We start from the raw sequence: 21,915 nt of genomic DNA, 5'->3' as shown, positions 1-21,915 counted from the left end.
TGGTAATAAAATATGACAAGAACTGACTGTTAGTATGATAATATTTACACACTATCAATACTTTGTTGACCAATTACCAAGCAATGCTTAATTTTGTTCAGTCTGTGTTGTAAAAAAAGGTCACATTAGCAATTAAAGAAAAAACACTTAAGCAAAACATGGTCAGGTCAAAGTAACTGAAAAATTTTTGGTCCAAAATGTTTATAAATTTTACTGGAGGTCCACTGTATTAATAATTTTGGGGTATAATATGTCACAGTTTACTTTATTTTGCTATCCTCACTTACATAAATAAACTTTAGTGTCCAGCAACCACTATTAAAAAATGTCAACAAATATATCTGGTGTCTGAATAATGTTTGGTTTGACTGCATTGACTAATGCATTTCTAAGATTTTTCCCTTTTGAAATTGTTCAAAATTTCTGAAAAGAAAATGCTGGGGTGTATTTCTACTTGAATGCCAGTTACCACTGTATAACTTTTTACAGTATGAAAAAAAAGGCCCTGCATTTACTTTCTCTTATGAAACAACAACAACAATGTTAGTAACCTTTTTAGCTATATAAATGTATTTAAATTACCATGACAATACAATGACAACAATGACAATATGTAGCAGTTGTGTAGGCCTAAATAAATATACTGGAAAAAGTTAATGCAGGTTATAGAGGTTGAAAAGTAAGCACTGCTCTTACCTAGTCGGCAACCTGTCTGCTCAGGTAATGCTGGTAGATAATAATTTTATGGTTTGAACGTAAATGGGCGGGTCATGTCACATTTTAGAACTCCGTAGGCCTACAACCACAAGATGGAGACAAAATCTGAAACAAATCCTTGCGGTCGTTTATTGTTTTTATCTATTTGTTTGTTTGTTTGCATGTTTGTTTCTCATAAAGTGAATTTGATGTTGATGTCTTTCTATCTAATCATCTTATTTTTCACATAAACATTAACACACTGTGACTGAAACATTTCATTCAAGTGGAAAATGTATCTTCTACCAGTGTATTTACGGTAGAGGGAAGCGGAGAACTGCAGCCGTGCACACGCCTCCTTCACCAGCGTCAGGAACGTCCTTAAGCCGAAAACAGGAAAATACACTGGTGTGTCATTTAACCATATTGCTGTTTAACACTGTATTGTTGTGCAAAAATGATCGGAATGTTTATATCAATTTATATTTCAGACTGTCGTGCATCAGAAGAGGATTGTATGCATGTTGCAATGTACTGTCTTGGCTTGGCAAAATTTACAGCTGCACTGATAATTCATTTAAAATAGACTTGCTTGGCCTTTATCCGCTAGATTCCTAACCTCGACCAGTCTGAGTTAGAGGATACTTTTTTGGCCGTGGCTTTAAATTCCGTTCATGTTTACTAGTGATGGGAGTCCGACTCATTTTCGCTAATCGGTTCATTTGAACAGTTCGTTTCATGGAACCGTTCATAAATAAATGATTCAGTGATTCTTTTTTTCTCCTTTGGCACGTACACATAGTGGCTGTTTATATTAATTTAAAATCTAAACAAGTCTTTTACAAACTAAATATAATTTGCATTTATGTTAAACCAAACACAGATTAATTTAAGTCAGTCTCTCTTGGGTGTAGTACTTTTTACAAATCGCCTATTAAAGTAACTTTAAAGTCTCTCTTATCCGTTCACTCTCCCTTTCTCGCTTCATTACGAATCGGACATGTTCTAAAATAGTGAATCGGTTCAAGCGATTCAAAAGATTCGATTCAAACGAAAGATTCGTTCACGAATCGGACAACGCTAATGTTAAATAAACTACCAGAGGTGGTGATGGTGCATTGAGGTTAGATACTAACGTACGGATACGATTCTTGACGGAGGTATATTCATGCACTCCTACAGAACTCTCTGACATTTTGGGTTGTTGTAGTTGCAGTTATGTCATGCATTCTGTCAAACGCTAAAATGTTGCAATAATTTGCCCTTGAACAGGAAACGGTTGCAATTCTGTAGTTATTCTGAAAGTACAGTCGGGCTTACGTTAATGACATATATTATACAGTGTGGTAATTTGCATATCTTTTGGTTCACTTTTTAGTGAAGGGGGTCCTGTTGACATCCTGCTCTTCGCTGCATTAAGGACGTTCTAAAATAAGGAGGGCAATCATGACAGCAAAACAAGTAAGACTGATGGTCCTCAATGACATGGAGAAACGCGACAGGACCCTTTTCCGTCTGGAACAAGGCAAGTTTCAGCTCATGCTTAACGCCTTGCGTCGTCCTGAGATATGATTGTTTATTGTAGTGTAATGACTAGTAGTTACGTGCGGAACGTTTGTGGTTATTTATAGAGGGTGTTGTATTCTCAGGAGCCAACTTCATGCCTAAATACCTTTTCATTCATGTACTAATAAATAGAATAAATAGCAGAAGAGTTTGGCATTGATTATATGAAAAGGTTACTATAATGCTTCCACGTTAGAAATTGAATCCATTCATAATGGAATATTCAATCAAACTAATTTGGTAAGAACTTCTCACATTCAACTCCATTGATACATTTTTGAGAAGATATGTACTTTATATTATGCCTGGACCATGAAACCAGACTTAAATAGCATGGGTACAGTATATTTGTAGCAACAGCTAAAATACATTGTATGGGTCAAAATGATCAATTTTTCTTTTATGCCAAAATCATTAGGTATAAAGTAAAGATCATATTCCATGAAGATATTTTGCCAAATTTCTACCGTAAATATATTAAACCTTAATTTTTGATTAGTGGTATGCATTGCTAAGAACTTAATTTAGACAACTTTAAAGGCAATGTTCTGCACACTCAGATTCCAGATTTTCAAATAGTTGTATCTTGGCTCAATATTGTCCTATTCTAACATACACCAATGGAAAACTTATTTATTCTGCTTTCAGTGTTGTATAAATCTCAATTTCAAAAATTGTACCCTTATGACTGGTACGGTGTACATTTTAGGACATCCTCAGACCTCAGCCATACAACGAAAAGGTGTCATGCCTCAGACTAAAAGTCGTCAGTCACAGGACAAAACGGCATCGTGCCTCAGACTGAAAGGCTTCAGGTCTCAGGAAAAACGACATCAGGTGTCAGGTGTCATTGATTGAAACGGACTCAGATTAAAAGGCATCAGACAAAAAGTCATCAAGCAAAACGGACTCAGATTAAAAGGCATCAGACAAAAAGACATCAAACGAAACGGACTCAGAATAAAAGGCATCAGACGAAACGGACTCAAATTAAAAGGCATCAGACGAAAAGGAACTCAGATTAAAAGGCATCAAACGAAACGGACTCAGATTAAAAGGCATCAGACGAAACGGACTCAGATTAAAAGGCATCAAACGAAACGGACTCAGATTAAAAGGCATCAAACGAAACGGACTCAGATTAAAAGGCATCAGACGAAACGGACTCAGATTAAAAGGCATCAGACGAAACGGACTCAGATTAAAAGGCATCAAACGAAACGGACTCAGATTAAAAGGCATCAAACGAAACGGACTCAGATTAAAAGGCATCAGACGAAACGGACTCAGATTAAAAGACATCAAACAAAAAGACATCAGACGAAACAGAGTCAGATGAAAAGGCATCAAACAAAAAGACATCAGGTTTAACAGACTCAGGACGGACAAAGTTAACCTTATAAAAATTAACCATGGTTTTACTATAGTGAAAGTATAGAATCTTTTTTTTATGTATTGATTATCATTTGCATAACCACAGTTTTATTTGAAGCTAAACCATGGGTATTTTAAGTAAGGGTAACTAGTACTATTTGGCAACATGCAATATTATACACATTTTAAACATACACTGTACAATTTAATTAGTTTACCATTTAATGAAACAATGAAATAGTTCTTCTTGCTTTCTTAAATAGTGTTTAGATAATTGTTTAATTCTTAAAAAAAAAAAAAAGAAACTTTGGTTTGTTAAAATTTACAAAGAAAAAAAATACGTTTATAACAAAACAACCATTGCTTTTAGTGGAGTCAGAATCACAATGTGCTAAAATAATGCATTTTAAAGTAATGGATACATCTTGCTGGATATTATTATTCAACCAACATTTTCACAGAATTATTCAGTATAGTGAAAAGTACAGAAAAAAATGACGTTCCACACCATTTTGCTTGTTCCTAACCGTGTGCGTGTTGCCACACTAAGTCCGTTTCACCTGATGTCTTTTAATCTGAGTCCTTTTTGCTTGATGACTTTTTATCTGATACCTTTTAATCTGAGTCTGTTTCGTCTGATGGCTTTTTGTCTGATGCCTTTTAATCTGAGTCTGTTTCGCCTGATGGCTTTTTGTCTGATGCCTTTTAATCTGAGTCTGTTTTGCCTGATGACTTTTTATCTGATGCCTTTTAATCCGAGTCCGTTTCATCCGATGTCTAATTGTATGAGACCTGACACCTGATGTCCTTTTTCCTAAAACCTGAAGCCTTTCAGTCTGAGGCACGATGCCGTTTTGTCCTGTGACTGACGCCTTTTAGTCTGAGGCATGACACCTTTTCGTTGTATGGCTGAGGTCTGAGGATGTCCTAAAATGTACACCGTAGACTGGTTTTGTGGTGCAGGGTCACATATGTTAAAAATCATATGCATCCTCACCCTCACATACTGTTAATGAATACTTTCATATGAGCTGAATATAGTTGGCATCTAATTTTTATCCAGATTCTAGATCTTTTGAGAAACAAATGCCTCTGTTTTAAAAAAGTTTTATGCAAGATATTAATGTGAAACTTGTGAGATGAGGAAACTTTTATTTAACTAGATAATATTATGTTTTTATATTTATACTATAATACAGTAATAATATGTATTAGCACTTTTTATGATAACAGTTTTTTTCTTTGACTTTTTGTGTGTTTGTGTGTGTGGGGAGGTGTTGTATCATGCTAATACAAGTACATTTTTTTGAACACTATGATGGTACATAATATGGAATTTATGCAGCACAAATTACCATGATTTTGCCATCTGATATGGTTACTGTAATGTGGTGCTATCATTTATACTAGTGCTGCACGATAAATCACATGTGATATGCACATCTTGTCAGTAAAGCCGATTCTGTAGTCAGTAGTAAATCTCCATCATGTGTGTGCTTTCAGATAGAGCAGCTTTTACTACACAGAGCTGTAGTTTATTGACAAGCTGCGTAAAACCACGCAGATGATAGAATCAAGCTCACACAGCTTGTCAGTGAAAAACGGCTCTGTGTAGTAAATGCTGCTCTATCTGAAAGAACACATGATGGAGATTTACTGATTACAGAAGCGGCTTTACCAACAAGATGCGCATTTGATAATGCATGCGATTTATCGTGCAGTCCTAGTTTATACCAACATTTTTGTGGTGCTATGCAGAGAAGTGATGGAAATATATATTTGTCTTATGAAACTGTTTAATAAATACATACACTAACCAGCCACTTTATTAGGTACAGTTTATTAGGTATTAGGTTGCTAGTACCGTGTTCGACCCCTATTTGCCTTCAGAACTGCCTTCTTTGTGGCATAGATTTAGGAAGTTACTGGAAACATTCCTCAAAGATTTTGGTTCATATTGACATGATAACATCACACAGTTGCTGCAGATATTTTTTTATCGGTTGCACATTTATGATGCAATCCACCACATTCCACAGATGCGCTATCGAATTGAGAGTGGTGACTGCGGAGTCTATTTGAGTATAGTGAACTTATTGTCATGTTCAAGAAAACAGCTTGAGATGATTTCAGCTTTGTGACATGGTGCATTATCCTTTTAGAACAGTGGTTCCCAACCATGTTCCTGGAGGCCCCCCAACACACATTTTGCATCTCTCCTTTGTCTGACACAACCATTTCAGGTCTTGGAGTCTCTACTAATGAACTTATGATCTGATTCAGGTGTGTTTGATAAGGAAACATGGAAAACATGCAGTGTTGGGGGGCCTCCTGGAACGTGGTTGGGAACCACTGTTCTAGAAGTAGCCACTGTGGTCATGAAGGATGGACATGTTAAGCAACAATGCTCGGGTAGGCTGAGGTGTTTAAACAAGTCCCATTTGGAAAATATCCCCCACTCAATTACACCACCAGAAGCTTGAAGCACTGATACAAGTCAGGATTGATCCATGCTTTCATGTTGTTTACGCCAAATTCTCACCCCACTATATGTGACCCTGGACCACAAAACCAGTCTTAAGTCGCTGGGGTATATTTGTAGCAATAGCCAAAAATACATGGTATGGGTCAAAATTATTGATTTTTCTTTTATGCCAAAAATCATTAGGAAATTAAGTAAAGATCATGTTCCATGAAGATTTTTTGTTAAATTCATATTGTAAACATATCAAAATGTAATTTTTGATTAGTAATATGCATTGTTAAGAACTTAATTTGGACAACTTTAAAGGTGATTTTCTCAGTATTTTGATTTTTTTGCACCCTCAGATTCCAGATTTTCAAATAGATGTATCTCGGCCAAATATTGTCCTATCCTAACAAACCATACATCAATAGAAAGCTTATTTATTGAGCTTACATGTGATGTATACATCTCAGTTTTGTAAAATTTTACCTTATGACTGGTTTTGTGGTCCAGGGTCACATATAAATGTCACAACAGAAATCAAGACGGACAGTCCAGGCAACTCTTTTCCAATCTTCTGTTGTCCAATTTTGTCCTCAGTTTCCTATTTTTAGCTGACAGGAGTGGCATCTGGTGTGGTCTTCTGCTGTTGTAGCCCATCTGCCTCAGGGTTGTTTTGTGTGGTGGTTCGACCATTAATCGAACCGCCATTCACTGGATATTTTCTCTTTTTCAGACCATTTTCTATAAAGCCTAGAGATGGTTGTGCATGAAAAATCTCAGTAGATCAGCAGTTTCTGAAATACTCAGACCAACATGTCTGGCACCAACAACCATGCCACATTCAAAGTCACTTTTGTCTCCATTCTGGTGCTTGGTTTGAACTTCAGCAGATCGTCTACATGCCTAAATGCATTAAATTGCTCCCATGTAATTGGCTGATATTTGCATTAACAAGCAGTTGATCAGGTGAACCTAATTAAATGGCTGGTGTGTGTCATGTATGTCATGAACAGTTGTGGGCTAAGTTCCACCATTACTTTTATTTAAAATAAAACTATTATTTATTTATTGTAACCCACAAACAGCAAAATATGAGTTGTGAAGCTTATGTTGTGTTTCTGCTCAGGGTTTGAGCTCCAGTTTCGTCTGGGCCCCACTCTTCAGGGTAAATATGTACACGTTCACACTAACTACCCAGCAGAAGGGGAGCGATTTGAGCGTCACAAGTTCCGCGCCTTAGGCTGGACTAACCCAACTGGAAGAGAGGATGATTCGGACAAGTTCTGCACCCTTGACCTCAAGATTTCAGGCTCATACCAGTATTACTTTGGCCATGGGTCAGTCAGATGCCTACAATTTTTTTAAAGTGTATTGTCAGTTCTACTATATTTTGTTAAAACTGCACATGTTATAATTGATTTGTTACTCTTTAGAGATAAAGAGAAGTCTGGTGGTGGGTATATTGTGGTGGACCCAGTGCTCCGGGTAGGGGCAGACAACCACGTCTTGCCCCTTGACTGCATCAGTATCCAGACATACCTGTCCAAATGTCTCGGGCCCCTGGATGAGTGGCTGGACAGGCTACAAGTCTCCAAAGAGACAGGTAAAAAAACAGCCGGTGCTATTATATTAGTTACACTTTTACCAATTGTTTACCAAACTGTCAGCTCTAACTGCATTTGAACTTTTCTTATCTCCTTCTGTACAGTTTATTTGATTATATGTACAAATCAATAACCAACAAATAACCATGGAGAAACTCAGCTAATAAATTTAAAGAGATTAAGTTAGTCCAAGTTCATAGACCTAAAGCAACTGAAATGTCTGTAGTTTTTTAAGCGAGTAGTTTTATTTAGTAGTTTATTTCAGAATAGTCATGTGTTACTGTGTATTTTTAACAGTAAGTCCTGTCATTGAAATCTAAGTAGATTATTAATTCTCTAAATTAAAGGATTACTTCGAGAGAGAAAAATCCGGATAATTTACTTACCCCCATGCCATCTAAGATGTAAAAGAAATTAGGTTTTTTGAGGAAAACGTTCCAGGATTTTTTCCCATATGGTGGACTCAGTCATTTAGTTTCAATGCAGCTTCGAAAGGCTCTACATGATCCCAGCTGAGGAATATGGGTCTTGTCTAGCGAAACGATCAGTCATTTTCTGAAAAAAAAAAAAAAAAAAAAATTACATACATTTTTACCAAAAATGCTTGTCTTTCCCAAGCTCAACCTTACACATTACGTAATTACGTACGCTTGACTAGGGTTGGGTATCGTTCAAATTTTTTATATCTGCCTTAATTTTTTATATTCTGCCTATCGACTCAGATTCTTAATGATTCCTAGTTTCGATTCCAGTAACAAAGTCAATAAAACATTAAGTCAAACATTTTTTTATTGTGTTTTTACAAAGCTTTCTGTTGCAGCTGAATAACATAGCATAATAACAAAAATCAGCAGCCTACAGAACACTTCAGCCTAAGAGGAACTTTGGCCTATGGTTTTAACAAAAAAATGCCAGAGCAAAAACAACTACACTAATATAAATTTCAAATATTAAATTATTAAAGCAAACAGTCAGTAATAAAATAAAAAACAAGCAAATACATTAGCAAAAGCATAAATAAATAAAACTGAACAACTTTTCATAAAAAAAAATATAGAATAAAGATATTTAGTCAAGATCAGTGAATGATTTTTTTTGTTCATGGATTAACATTAATGACAGGCGGAGCGTTTATTAGGCTGCTGTCTCTTTAGCTCTAAACACACGGATCTGAAAATACTGCTACACTTTTTCTTTCTCATCTTTTTACTTTCACTTAAGACAAATAACCGCTTCAGATATTTGCACTGTACACAAACAGTGAGCAAGTTCTTTCCCTTCCTGCACTTATATCGTTTGATTTTAAACTCTAAAACCACATTAAAATGCGAATGCAGAAATCGTGACGTAGGCAGAAGTACCAACCCAGTGTTTACAAAGTAAACGTGCAAAGCAAGTCAAACGCCCTTTACAAAAAAGGGTAGAACAATGATGTTGGACGATTTTTAAGTTGTAGGAGAAAATCAGACCCTACCTTACCGAAGTACACAGACAAAGAACTAACCACGCGTGACCTTTCCAACGTGATTACACAATGCGTGCAAGATGAGCATTTGTGATTAAAGCAACACTAAGTAACTTTTCCCTCAACGCTCCCTCTACAGGTTGGAAGTGGAATTGTCAACACTAAAGAGTTGTTTTTACCTTAAAATAATGTTTCCGAACTCGTGTCAGTGGTTCATCAACTCATAACAGGGTGAAACGGCACTTTCGTATTCGCTTTGCGACCCTCTATCGGCCATAACAGCACTATGTAAGTTTGGGTCGTCGGGTCGCGGTTTTGTAGTTCAAATGAGACTACAAATGCGACTTGCTTTACGGCAGGCTTCACAAAAGGTTTTCATTAAAATATATATATACTTGTTATAAAGTCATACAACATACTCTACCTTGTCACTGGACATCGTTATTTCCAAAGCCGGTCCTGGATAGCCTCCAAACAAATAACGTGCATGTGACTCGACGGTAGGCTAAATTATTTACAACAGCAGTAATGGACAATTCCGCTTCCAACCTGTAGAGGGAGCGTTGAGGGAAAAGTTACTTAGGGTTGCTTTAAAAGTATATAAATGTAAAAAAAAATGTTTAGAAAATGACAAATTGTTTCACTAGACAAGACACTTATTCCTTGGCTGGGATCATGTAGAGCCCTTTGAAACTGCACTGAAGTTACAATTTGGACCTTCAACCAGCTGATCCCTAATGAAATCCACTATATGGAGAAAAATCCAGGAATGTTTTTCTCAAAAGCCTTAATTTCTTTTCGACTGAAGAAAGAAAGACATGAGTGAGTAAATTTTCCGGAATTTTATATTCTGGAACTTTTATATAAACAATGCCTTCATAGATAGATTTATAAAGTTATATTGCTTTTTATAACATTCGTTTAGTAATCTCTTTTAAAGTAACTGATCTTATGTTTCATGTTCATCTTTTTAGGGTATAATATGATTCACTTCACGCCATTGCAGACACTGGGTGAGTCACGCTCTTGTTACTCTCTGGCCGATCAGCTGGAGCTCAACCCAGATTTCTCCCCTCCTGGACAAACGTACACTTGGACAGACGTTGGCAACCTGGTGGAGAAAATGAAGAATGAGTGGAATATGCTTTGCATCACAGATGTGGTTTACAATCATACGGGTGTGTGTGTTTTCATTTTCAAGACACATCATTTTCTACAATGCTTTATGCATTTTAGTAGTTCACACAACTTTTTTTTTCACTTAGCAGACACTTTTATCCAAATAATTCATAAAAGCTAAGCTACTGTACATATACTTATAAAATAACTGGCAAACTGTTGTGAAATAATTTTAGATTAAGTAGAAATGTCACAGTCAAGACTTCCCAAAAGCATTGCATGTCAATTATCTGTCTGCAGGGTCTAGCTATAGTGGGTTATCTTATTGCAATGGAAATGGAAAAGGCCACAGTTTTAAACTGATTGACTGTAATCTCCTGTAAGCCCCCACTAAAAGCCATTGCATTGACTTCAATTCTAAAAATAGTTTATTTACGGAGAACAGGAGCTGTTGGTGCAACATTTGGCCTGTCTGATTTGTACTATGCTGCAGTTCAGCTGTTGCACAGAGCTGCTTGAGAGTCCCAGTATGTGAACAGAATACTAAAGAGAAACATTTAAAATTTTCATTCAGATACGCTGACTGATTGTGGAGGTTTAGAGAAGAGTGTTTATAGGTTACTTGCTGCAGGGGAATTTGAATTAACTTGTGTGGCGTCATTTTGTTAGAGCTTTTTCAGTCTCTGTTTGACATCACTAAGGATGTCACTGTAAGATCGTCTTTCTTTTTCCTTGAACTCCAGAACCTTTTCCTTGGGTTACACTGTTCATTGAAGTGTTAGAGTAATCAAGCTTAATAGAAAGCAAAGTTCATAGTTCATTGCTTCTACCAGAGCTCAGCAGAGTTAAAGGTCAAGGAGTGTGTGATACCTTATCTGAAGCTGTGTGCAAATGCCACACATTTAAACAAGGGGGAGTCCAGTGCTATGTGCTGTATGTGCATGTATACAGGTTTGTATATATATACTGTACACTGCCATTCAAAAGTTTGGGATCAGTAAGACTTTTTTTTTTTTTAAGAATTCTCATCAAGGCTGCATTTACTTCCTTAAAAATATCGAAAAAACAGTAATATTGTGAATTATTAATGCAGTTTTAAATAATGTTTTTCTATTTTTAATATATTGTAAAATATAAATTGTTCCTGTGATGCAAAGCTGAATTTTAATCAGCCATTACTCCAGTCTTCAGTGTCACATGATCCTTTAGATTTATTACTTTTATCATCATTGTTGGCAACAGTTGTGCTGCTTAATATTGTTTTGGAACCTGTAATTCTTTGATAAATAAATGCTAAAAAGAACAGCCTTTATTCAAAATAGAAATCATTTCTAACAAAATAATTCTTTGATATCAATTTTTATCAATTTAACACATCCTTGGTGAATAAAAGTATGAATTCCTTCCAAAAAAAAAAAAACCTTTTAAATGGTAGTGATATTGTTACAACAAATGTCTATTTTAAAATAAATGCTGTTCTTTTTAACTTTTTATTTATTAAATAATCCTAAAAAAAAAAATATCACAGTTTCCAACTAAATATTAAGCAGCATAATAAATCAGCATATTAGAATAATTTTTGTAGGATCATGTGACACTGAAGACTGCTGAAAATGCTTTGCATCACAGAAATAAATGACATTTGAAAATATATTCACCTAGAAAACACTTTACATTTATTTTACATCGAAATAATATTTATAAATAATATAAATAATAATTATATATATATATATATATATATATATATATATATATATATATATATATATATAATGATATGACGTTAAAATATACACTATTGTTAAATTTTCTGGGGTTGGTGTAGGTAAGATTTTTTTTTTTTTAATGGGAATTTTAATTTTATTTTATTTTATTTAAAAAAATTTAAGGGAAGTCTCTTTTGTGCACCAAGGCTGCATTTATTTGATCAGAAGTACAGTAAAATATGTAATATTGAGAAATATTATTACAATTTGAAGTAAACTTTTTCTTTTTAAATATATTTTAGAATAAAGTTTATTTCTGTTATGGCAAAGCTGAATATTCAGCAGCCATTACTCTAATATTCAGTGTCACATGATCCCTCAGAAATCATTTTAACATGCTGATTTGGTGCTCAATACACATTTCTTCTTATTATAACAGTTAAACTGTTTAATGCTTAATATGTTTGTGAAAACCATGTTTTATTTCCTGGAAAATTTCAGATTTTTTTTTATTTTTAATAATAGAAAGTTTAAAGAACAGCATTTTTATATAGAAATCATAGTCTTATAAATGTCTTATAAATGTCACTTTTGATTAATTGAATGTGTCCTTGCTACATAAAAGTATTAATTTCTTTAAAAAAAACAACCTGACTCAAAACACTTGAATGGTGGAGTAACTGACAAATAAATAAAATTTATTTTGACGCTATTAAAGGATCAATATTGCATAAAATTAGCATTTTTTTGGCAATTTGCTCGTAAAATAAATTGGTTGTATTTTACATTTAATAAAGGTGGAGAAAGATCCATATTTATATACACACACACACACACACACACACACACACACGGATCTTACTTTGACTTTATATATTTGTTTGGGATCACTAATTCAGTCACTTTTTTTGTAATCTCTGTTTCTTCGTCTTTGTTCATTTTTGTTTATTTGGTTTACAATGTCATAGTAACCACTGTGTTTTCATTTCTTTCTTAGCTGCTAACAGCAAATGGATTAGAAAACATCCTGAGTGTGGTTATAACCTGGTGAACTCTCCCCACCTGAAGCCGGCCTGGGTGCTGGATAGAGCCCTGTGGCATGTCACCTGTGCAATAGCTGATGGCAAATACAAAGACAAGGGTGTCCCAGCCCTAATCGAGAATCACGAACACCTCCATGTGAGCGAATCAGTATCTGTGGAAGCCTTAAAACAGAATTAATTTGGCATGCTCTTATTTCCTTCAAAACAAACTGTAATGTGTTTTCACCAGGCCATTCGTGGAATTCTCTGGCAAGATGTGTTTCCTAAAATCAAACTGTGGGAGTTCTTCCAAGTCAAAATGGAACCAACAATAGAGCAGTTCAGAACTTTACTCAAAAGTGGTACGTTCCTGGAAGGTTTCTCAGACGCTTAGGCTAAGATCATTGAAAATGTTAATGTGTTTATTGGTTTGTTTTAAATTGTCTGCACAGGAGCTAAACCTGATAAGAGCAAGACTGAGGGCAAACAGCAACTGAAGATCATTCAAGACCCTCAGTACAGACGTTTTGGTAACACAGTGGACATGAACTCTGCTCTAGAAACCTTTGTGCCCCATGGGTTAGTATGCTGCTGCATTGAGCATGTGTTCGCTATAGCAGTGGTTCTCAATCCTGGTCCTGGGGGACCCCTGCTCTGCACATTTTGCATGTCTCCCTTATTTAACACGCCTGATTGAGATCATCAGCTCATTAGGAGAGAGATCCATGAACTGAACTAACAAGCTGAAGATCTCAATCAGGTGTGTTAAAGGTTGTATCAGCGATTTATAGCCCTAAAACATAAAGTGTCAAATTCAGCTGACCTTTCATCACGATCCGCTCGCTGCCTGCCCCATAAATTGTCTGTGAAAAAAACGCGTCTCTCTGGTCAGCCTAGGGTCCGAGATATGCCAAAAAAACAATCGGCACTACCAACCTTTCCACACAAAAACAAACAGTGTTCCAACCAATCAGCGTCAGGGGTTTGGTGTTGTGGACTTTCGCTCCGCCTCCCTCACATCCCAGCACCAGTAGGAAAGTCCACAACACCAAACCCCTGACGCTGATTGGTTGGAACACTGTTTGGTTATCTGTGGTGTGTTGATAGCGCCGATTGTTTTTTTGGCATATCTCGGACCCTAGGCTGACCAGAGAGACGCGTTTTTTTCACAGACAATTTATGGGGCAGGCAGCGAGCGGATCGTGAAGAAAGGTCAGCTGAAATTGACACTTCATGTTTTAGGCTAGAAATCGCTGATACAACCTTTAAATAAGGGAGACATGCGAAATGTGCAGAGCAGGGGTCCTCCAGGACCAGGATTGAGAACCACTGCGCTATAGTGTGCTTATTATTCTTAAAGCATTGATTTTATGTTGCTGAATTATACATTGGTTTTATGTTGTTGTAGAAACAGTCCTGGTGCCATTGAGGATTGCTGTAACTGGCTGAGGAGAAGACTGGAAGAAATCAATGGTGAACGGTTTCATGAAGTTAAGCACCATCAGGAGCAGGTGAGTCTCTCTCTATACCTTTACCTCTAATTTCTTTGGAATCCAATGCAGTGATATTATTTCTTTATGTTCAGGCTACTAACTGTATTGCTGGAACTGTAAGCTATGAAAGACTGGCAGACCACGGACCAAAGTTGGGCCCCGTCACCAGGAAACATCCTCTGGTTACTAGGTACCACAGTTTATTCCATCAGCCTCTGTTGAAGTTTCTGCATTATATTCAAAGTTTTTTCACTATGTTTGCTATGATATATAATAGGGCTGTGCGATTAATTGAAATCGTATCGAAATCGTGATGTGAACATGTAGGGCTGGGCAATTTGGCCTAAAATCAAAATCTCGATTAATTGAACATTTTAACCCGATTACGATTAATGAACGATTATTTTATTCATTAATAAAATTATATTTAATTATATTTAAATAATATTAATTTTGCCCTCATAGTTCACTGACAAGTTTTGTACAGTAAATATGCGCACATATTACAAGTGAGAGATTTTTGAATGAAGGGTGCACACACTATCTACTACCTATGATTATTTATTGAACATCAGTGTTGAACAACTGAAATTAAAGCACACATTGCTTAAAACGAAAAGTCACATTTTTCTTAAATTTGTGAAAATAAATAACTTGCACTTTTGGAAACAAAATTAATTATTTATAAAATAATAATAAATATTAAAAGTAGAAAATAAGCAGTATCTCTTCTAAATAAAATTACTCTTGTATATCCTGTAAATACTTTTTACTGTATAAATAATACTGCTTAAACTCTCCATCGACATGTCGGAGGAATAACGTAACGTAACGGAGCGGGGTCACCTGACTCCACACGCAGTAATGTTTTTAAAGGGAAAGTAATTGAAATAATTGACCTGGAAAAATTTGATCGATTATAGGTTCTGAATGTCGATTTCGATTACTTTTCGATTAATTGCCCAGCCCTATGAACATGCATGATTTCTAAATCGCCTTACAGCACGATTTTTTGCACGCACTCGACTGATACTTTTCCGCAGCATGCTATTTGAACCGATCACAACACAGCGCGCCTAAACAGAGAGCAAGAACATGCCAACGTTCATGCTTGAAACCAGAAATGGTCATGCTGGTTTTCTTAGCAGAAGGCAGCTAGACTCTGCCAGTTTTCTAATTGTTTTTATGTGGGACACTGTGGTCTGGGTTGTTGTTTTTTCAAACACACGCACGCGCGTACGCACACACATACTTACTTTTTGGCAGAGGTCTGTTCTAAAGACATTTTGTTCTACCTTTACTAGGCAGGGCTCGAAATTGTGAACGTTTTGGTCGCATATGCTCCCAAAATTTAATCTGCGTGACCTGAAATTATATTTGGGACCATTGGTGCGAGTGCGAGAAACTGTTGTGTTCCGACTTGGTTTCATTTCTTTACAAAACGTTCGCTAGCCTAACTACTGCACAGACTGCTGTGAGCTGATACAGTGACAGGTTCGCCATTCTCTCTTTCGATTGTGAAAAATAAAAGGTCTCAACAAATCGCTTTTGAAGAAATATAATATAATATATATCTGTCAGATACAATTCTGGCGCCTCCGTGTCCATATACGTTACTGTACAACGCGGCATTCATCCACATCAGATGATAACTCAGAGGCAGAGTTCCATTCACACAGGGGTGTAATTTTCACTGGGGACATGCTTTTCAAAATCCTGTTTGTGTCCTCTCATATTTCAAATGGTTTTGTTATAATAATCTCTTTTATTGTAGAATGCACGCTCAGCGCCTTTGAGAGTCTCGCAAGATCGTTAAAACGAAACCAAAAGTAAAACGCGGACGCGCATTCAAAAGCAATTTTAATATCCCGCGTTTAGAGAGCGACTCCTCAATGCGCGCAAATTAGGCTAGATAAAATATCTAGGCATTTATTAGTATGTGGGCTATAAAAATATATTGTGCAGTTGTCTATAGTTCTGTATCATGCTTGAAAAATTCAAGTATCATGCTTTGAATATTAAAAGAGTAGCCTACTTTGATCATGTGCTTGTAAAACATCTGCAGTCAGAATCAGCCATGAAGAATCAAGATCAGTGCATCACTAAAAAGAAATTGGGTGCGCCTACGTTTGTTTTGGTGCTCCTAACTTTTTTTCACCTGCTAGGTGATTTTTTTTTTCCGCCTTCTGTTTTAGAGACATGTTACAGGTCTTTGATAAAGATCTAATTGTTTTGTCTTTATGCAGATATTTCACTTTCCCATTTGAGGAAGCAACTTTGGAGCAGGATCTGGAGCTGATAAATCAACCAGAAAAGTCATGTCACTTCCTGGCCCATAATGGCTGGGTCATGGGGGACGATCCCTTGAGGAACTTCGCAGAGCCAGGTTTACCAGTTTGCCTTTCTGATCCACATAAAAGCAAAGCTAGAATAACTATAACTATCATTTCAGTGGCTGATAGAAGTTCTTATCTGAATACAAAACTCTTTCTTTCTATGACTGCATTTTAGTGCCACATTAATAAATTTTAAAAAATCTAAAAATTTCAAGATTAAAGTTGTAATATTTTGACAATAAAGTCACAATGTTTTGAGAATAAAGTAGACATTTCAAGAATAAAGTTGAAATTATGAGAATTAAATCTTAGCAATTAAAGTTAGAATATTTTGAGAGTATAGCCTGCGCATGCAAATGGCCCAGTTTGTGAGCACCGGGAGAAGTTTTTCCAGGCCACTGGAATTGATTTGAATGTATGCGGGATTATTAGCAGAAATCTATTATATTTTGACTTTATTCTCATGATTTTTACTTTATTTTCAAAATATTTTGACTTTATTCTCGTAATTATACCTTTATTATCATAATATTTTGACTTTATGCTCAAAATATTTCGACTTCATTATCATAATTTTGACTTTATTCTCTAAATATTTAGACATTATTCTCATAATTTTTACTTTATTCTCAAAATATTTGGCTTTATTTTCAAAATATTTTGACTTTATTCTCGTAATTTCGACTTTATTCTCTAAATATTCTGACTTTATTCTTGAAATATTTTGACTTGAATCTTACAGTTTTTTATTTTTTAACATGACACTAAAAAGCTGTTGTAGTCTTTCACTAAATTGCATATACTGCACTACTATGATTGCATTGTTTAGCTCTATTTGTAGTGCGCCAGCCACCCAATAATAGCAATAAACTTTGTGCTTTTGGTACTTTTAATATAAAACAAAGCCTCAGCTTTCAAAATCTCAGTCAGTTTTATAGTAAAATACAAACAATGTCTTGCAAAAATGTGTTTTATACGCTCTTTAATGTGGCAGGACACATCAATGTATTCATGTGATTACAATTAGACATTCGTTTAATTAAATTAGACTGTTTTCTTTGTGAAAATTTCACAAAAACATCTGTGGCATCCACACTCACATGTATTTAATTAAATACAATAATAAAACGTTCTAAAGGTTGAAGTGGACTCCAACTCGGTAACATAAGTTATATTGTTGTCTTATCTGAGGTATGTAAGTGACTATTCACAAGCTGTTTTATTTACAAGCTGTTTTATTTACGGTTCTCAAAACAGCAAATGATTGGAAATAATATTTAACGTCTTCCATTCATTATTTGTAGTGCACCAGCCATCCATTAATTGTAATAATTTTGTGCTTTGTTGCTTTTAATATAACACAGCTCAGCTTTTGAATTCTGTCAGTTTTATCATAAAGTACAAAGGAACATCAGAAGGAATGAATAAAACAGTATAGCCTAATTTACATTATTATTATTGAAACAAATGTCTCACTGTAATCGGAAGGGTGACTGATTCACATGCCACTTAAACTGAGGCGAATACAGCAATCTGTCATGCCACATTAAATAGCATGAAAAACACATTATTGCGGAGACTTGAATATCTCCCGTCGCTCCCAATCCGGGCCATTTGTTTGCGCGAAAAGGCTAGAATATACTTTCAAAATATTATAGCTTTAATCTCATTATTGCTACAAATGAATTTTGACTGTATTCTCTAAATATATTGACTTTTTTCTTAAAACATTTTGACTTCATTCTCAAAACTCTTTGACTTTATTGTTAAAATATTTTGACTTTATTCTCTAAACATTTCAACTTTATTCTCATAATTTTGAATTTATTGTCGAAATATTTTGACTCTGTTCTTGATATATTTTGACTTTATTCTCGTAATTTCAACTTTATTCTCAAAATACTTTGACTTTATTCTCAAAATAATTTGACTTTATTCTCAAAATATTTCGACTTTGTTCTCAAAATATTTCGACTTCATTCTCATAATTTTTACTTTATTCTCTAAATATTTTTACTTTTTTTCTTGAAATATTTAGACATTATTCTCATAATTTTTACTTTATTCTCAAAATATTTGGCTTTATTCTCAAAATATTTTGACCTTGTTCTTGTAATTTCAACTTTATTCTCAAAATATTTAGACTTTATTCTCAAAATATTTAGACTTTACTCTCGTAATTTTAACTTTATTATCAAATATTTCAACTTTATTCTCTAAATATTTAGACTTTATTCTCATAATTTTTACTTTATTCTCTAAATATTTTACTTTTTTTCTTGAAATATTTAGACATTATTCTCATAATTTTTACTTTATTCTCAAAATATTTTGACTTTATTCTCAAAATATTTCAACTTCATTCTCAAAATATTTTGACTTCATTCTCATAATTTTTACTTTATTCTCTAAATATTTTTACTTTTTTTTCTTGAAATATTTAGACATTATTCTCATAATTTTTACTTTATTCTCAAAATATTTGGCTTTATTCTCAAAATAGTTTGACTTTATTCTCAAAATATTTAGACTTTATTGTCGTAATTTTAACTTTATTATCAAATATTTCAACTTTATTCTCTAAATATTTTGACTTTATTCTCAAAATAATTTGACTTTATTCTCAAAATATTTCAACTTTATTCTCAAAATAATTTTACTTTATTCTCAAAATATTTCAACTTCATTCTCAAAATATTTCGACTTCATTCTCAAAATATTTCGACTTCATTCTTATAATTTTGACTTTATTCTCTAAATATTTTTACTTTTTTTCTTGAAATATTTAGACATTATTCTCATCATTTTTACTTTATTCTCAAAATATTTGGCTTTATTCTCTAAATAATTTGACTTTATTCTCAAAATATTTTGACTTTATTCTCGAAATATTTTTACTTTATTCTCGTAATTTTAACTTTATTATCAAATATTTCAACTTTATTCTCTAAATATTTTGACTTTATTCTCAAAATATTTCGACTTTGTTCTCAAAATATTTTGACTTTATTCTCGTAATTTCAACTTTATTCTCTAAATATTTTGACTTTATTTTCAAAATAATTCGACTTTATTCTCAAAATATTTCGACTTTGTTTTCAAAATATTTTGACTTTATTCTCAAAATATTTAGACTTTATTTTCAAAATATTTTGACTTTATTCTCGTAATTTTAACTTTATTCACAAAATATTTTGACCTTGTTCTTGTAATTTCAACTTTATTCTCAAAATATTTTGACTTTATTCTCAAAATATTTCGACTTTGTTTTCAAAATATTTTGACTTTATTTTTGTAATTTCAACTTTATTCACAAAATATTTTGACCTTGTTCTTGTAATTTCAACTTTATTCTCAAAATATTTTGACTTTATTCTCAAAATATTTTGACTTTATTCTCAAAATATTTTGACTTTATTTTCAAAATATTTTTACTTTATTCTCGTAATTTTAACTTTATTATCAAATATTTCAACTTTATTCTCTAAATATTTTGACTTTATTTTCAAAATAATTCGACTTTATTCTCAAAATATTTCGACTTTGTTTTCAAAATATTTTGACTTTATTTTCGTAATTTCAACTTTATTCTCAAAATATTTAGACTTTATTCTCAAAATATTTTGACTTTATTTTCAAAATATTTTTTACTTTATTCTCGTAATTTTAACTTTATTATCAAATATTTCAACTTTATTCTCAAAATATTTTGACTTTATTTTCAAAATAGTTCGACTTTATTCTCTAAATATTTCGACTTTGTTCTCAAAATATTTTGACTTTATTCTCGTAAAATATTTTGACCTTGTTCTCGTAATTTCAACTATATTCTCAAAATATTTTGACTTTATTTTCAAAATTGTTCGACTTTATTCTCAAAATATTTCGACTTCATTCTCATAATTTTGACTTTATTCTCTAAATATTTTGACTTTATTCTTTGAAATACTTCTCGTAATCTTAGATTTTTTTATTTTTTAACGTGGCACTAAAATGCTGTCGTACTCTTTCACTATATTGCATGTTAATTTTTTTTACCTTACTAAAATTGCTATTTGAAAGCTTTAAACATTTTTTGCTGTTCAAATGTTAGGGGTCAGTATGATTTTTTTTTAAATAAATGAATGCTTTTATTCAGCAAGGATATAATTTAATTGATCAAAAGTGACAGTAGACATTTAGAATATAAAAAAAAACATCTATTAAAAAAAGAATGTTCTTTAAAAATGTATATTCATTAAAGTAACCACAGAAATATTAGGCATGTATTTTCAACACTAATAATAACAAGAAATCTTTCTTACTGTAAGTAGCAAATCAGCATATTAGACAGATTTCTGAAGGAGTAATGGCTTTTGAAAATTCACAGGAATAAATTCTATTTAAATCCACTCCTCAGAAATGCACAGGTTTTCTCTTAATATTTTTGAAAGGTTTTATGCATACTATTATTATATTATATTACTATATTTATGCAAAATTATTTATGTCACAGTGGATTTCTATGAGAGCAGTGATCTAAGTCTGTAAACACAAGGTGGCGATATCAACACATTTACTAAACCTTAATCATTGGCAACACTTGCCAAGCCTTTTTGGCAGTAAGGTGAATCAAAGTTGCTTTTTCTTGTCCTCATTCTGGTTAGGGTCCAACGTCTACATCAGGAGGGAGCTGATCTGCTGGGGTGACAGCGTTAAACTGCGGTATGGCAACGGGCCCGAGGACTGCCCCTACCTGTGGGCCCACATGCAGAAATACACCGAGATCACAGCCAAGCACTTTGTGGGAGTGCGTCTGGACAACTGCCATTCAACTCCACTGCATGTGGCTGAGGTACTGTAGCAGTGTCAAAAGATGGATTATTACTTTTGGCTAGGTCAGAGATGAATAACGTGTTTGAGATTAACTATGTGTAAAGATGAATATTAGACATGGGGGGCAGGAAGAACTGATTTTTTTTTTCTTTTACACATTTTCATTTTGACAAGCTCGTTAGTTACTGTCTTGGTTAGTACGTTTTGGATAAGGATTGTTCCCCATCCACCGATTGCTCCGTCATT

The 21,915-nt window shown here is 33.9% G+C and overlaps 1 protein-coding gene across 5 annotated transcripts in view; it reads left to right on the top strand.

The window, feature by feature from the left end:
• Window positions 1–1,018: 1,018 nt before the first annotated feature.
• The window catches only part of agla (amylo-alpha-1, 6-glucosidase, 4-alpha-glucanotransferase a), a 45,507-nt gene continuing 24,610 nt past the window's right edge, over window positions 1,019–21,915 (top strand). For 3 of the 5 annotated variants that reach the window (XM_073848316.1, XM_073848320.1, XM_073848319.1), the window contains exons 1-12: window positions 1,795–1,856; window positions 2,075–2,221; window positions 7,233–7,443; window positions 7,540–7,709; window positions 10,150–10,353; window positions 13,001–13,182; window positions 13,276–13,387; window positions 13,478–13,604; window positions 14,434–14,536; window positions 14,611–14,708; window positions 16,765–16,904; window positions 21,501–21,688. In XM_073848316.1, coding sequence (XP_073704417.1) covers window positions 2,143–2,221; window positions 7,233–7,443; window positions 7,540–7,709; window positions 10,150–10,353; window positions 13,001–13,182; window positions 13,276–13,387; window positions 13,478–13,604; window positions 14,434–14,536; window positions 14,611–14,708; window positions 16,765–16,904; window positions 21,501–21,688 — 1,614 coding nt within the window. In that variant the 5' untranslated portion in view covers window positions 1,795–1,856; window positions 2,075–2,142. Of the gene's footprint in view, window positions 1,105–1,794; window positions 1,857–1,946; window positions 2,222–7,232; window positions 7,444–7,539; window positions 7,710–10,149; window positions 10,354–13,000; window positions 13,183–13,275; window positions 13,388–13,477; window positions 13,605–14,433; window positions 14,537–14,610; window positions 14,709–16,764; window positions 16,905–21,500; window positions 21,689–21,915 lie in introns of those variants that run through there. The other 2 variants (XM_073848317.1, XM_073848318.1) reach the window with 2 other exon arrangements.

Source organism: Garra rufa, chromosome 10, assembly GCF_049309525.1.
Source record: "Garra rufa chromosome 10, GarRuf1.0, whole genome shotgun sequence".
In the NCBI taxonomy this organism is placed as follows: Eukaryota; Metazoa; Chordata; class Actinopteri; order Cypriniformes; family Cyprinidae; genus Garra; species Garra rufa.
Note: the sequence above shows the minus strand (reverse complement) of the source record. Positions and strands in the feature narration are given on the sequence as shown.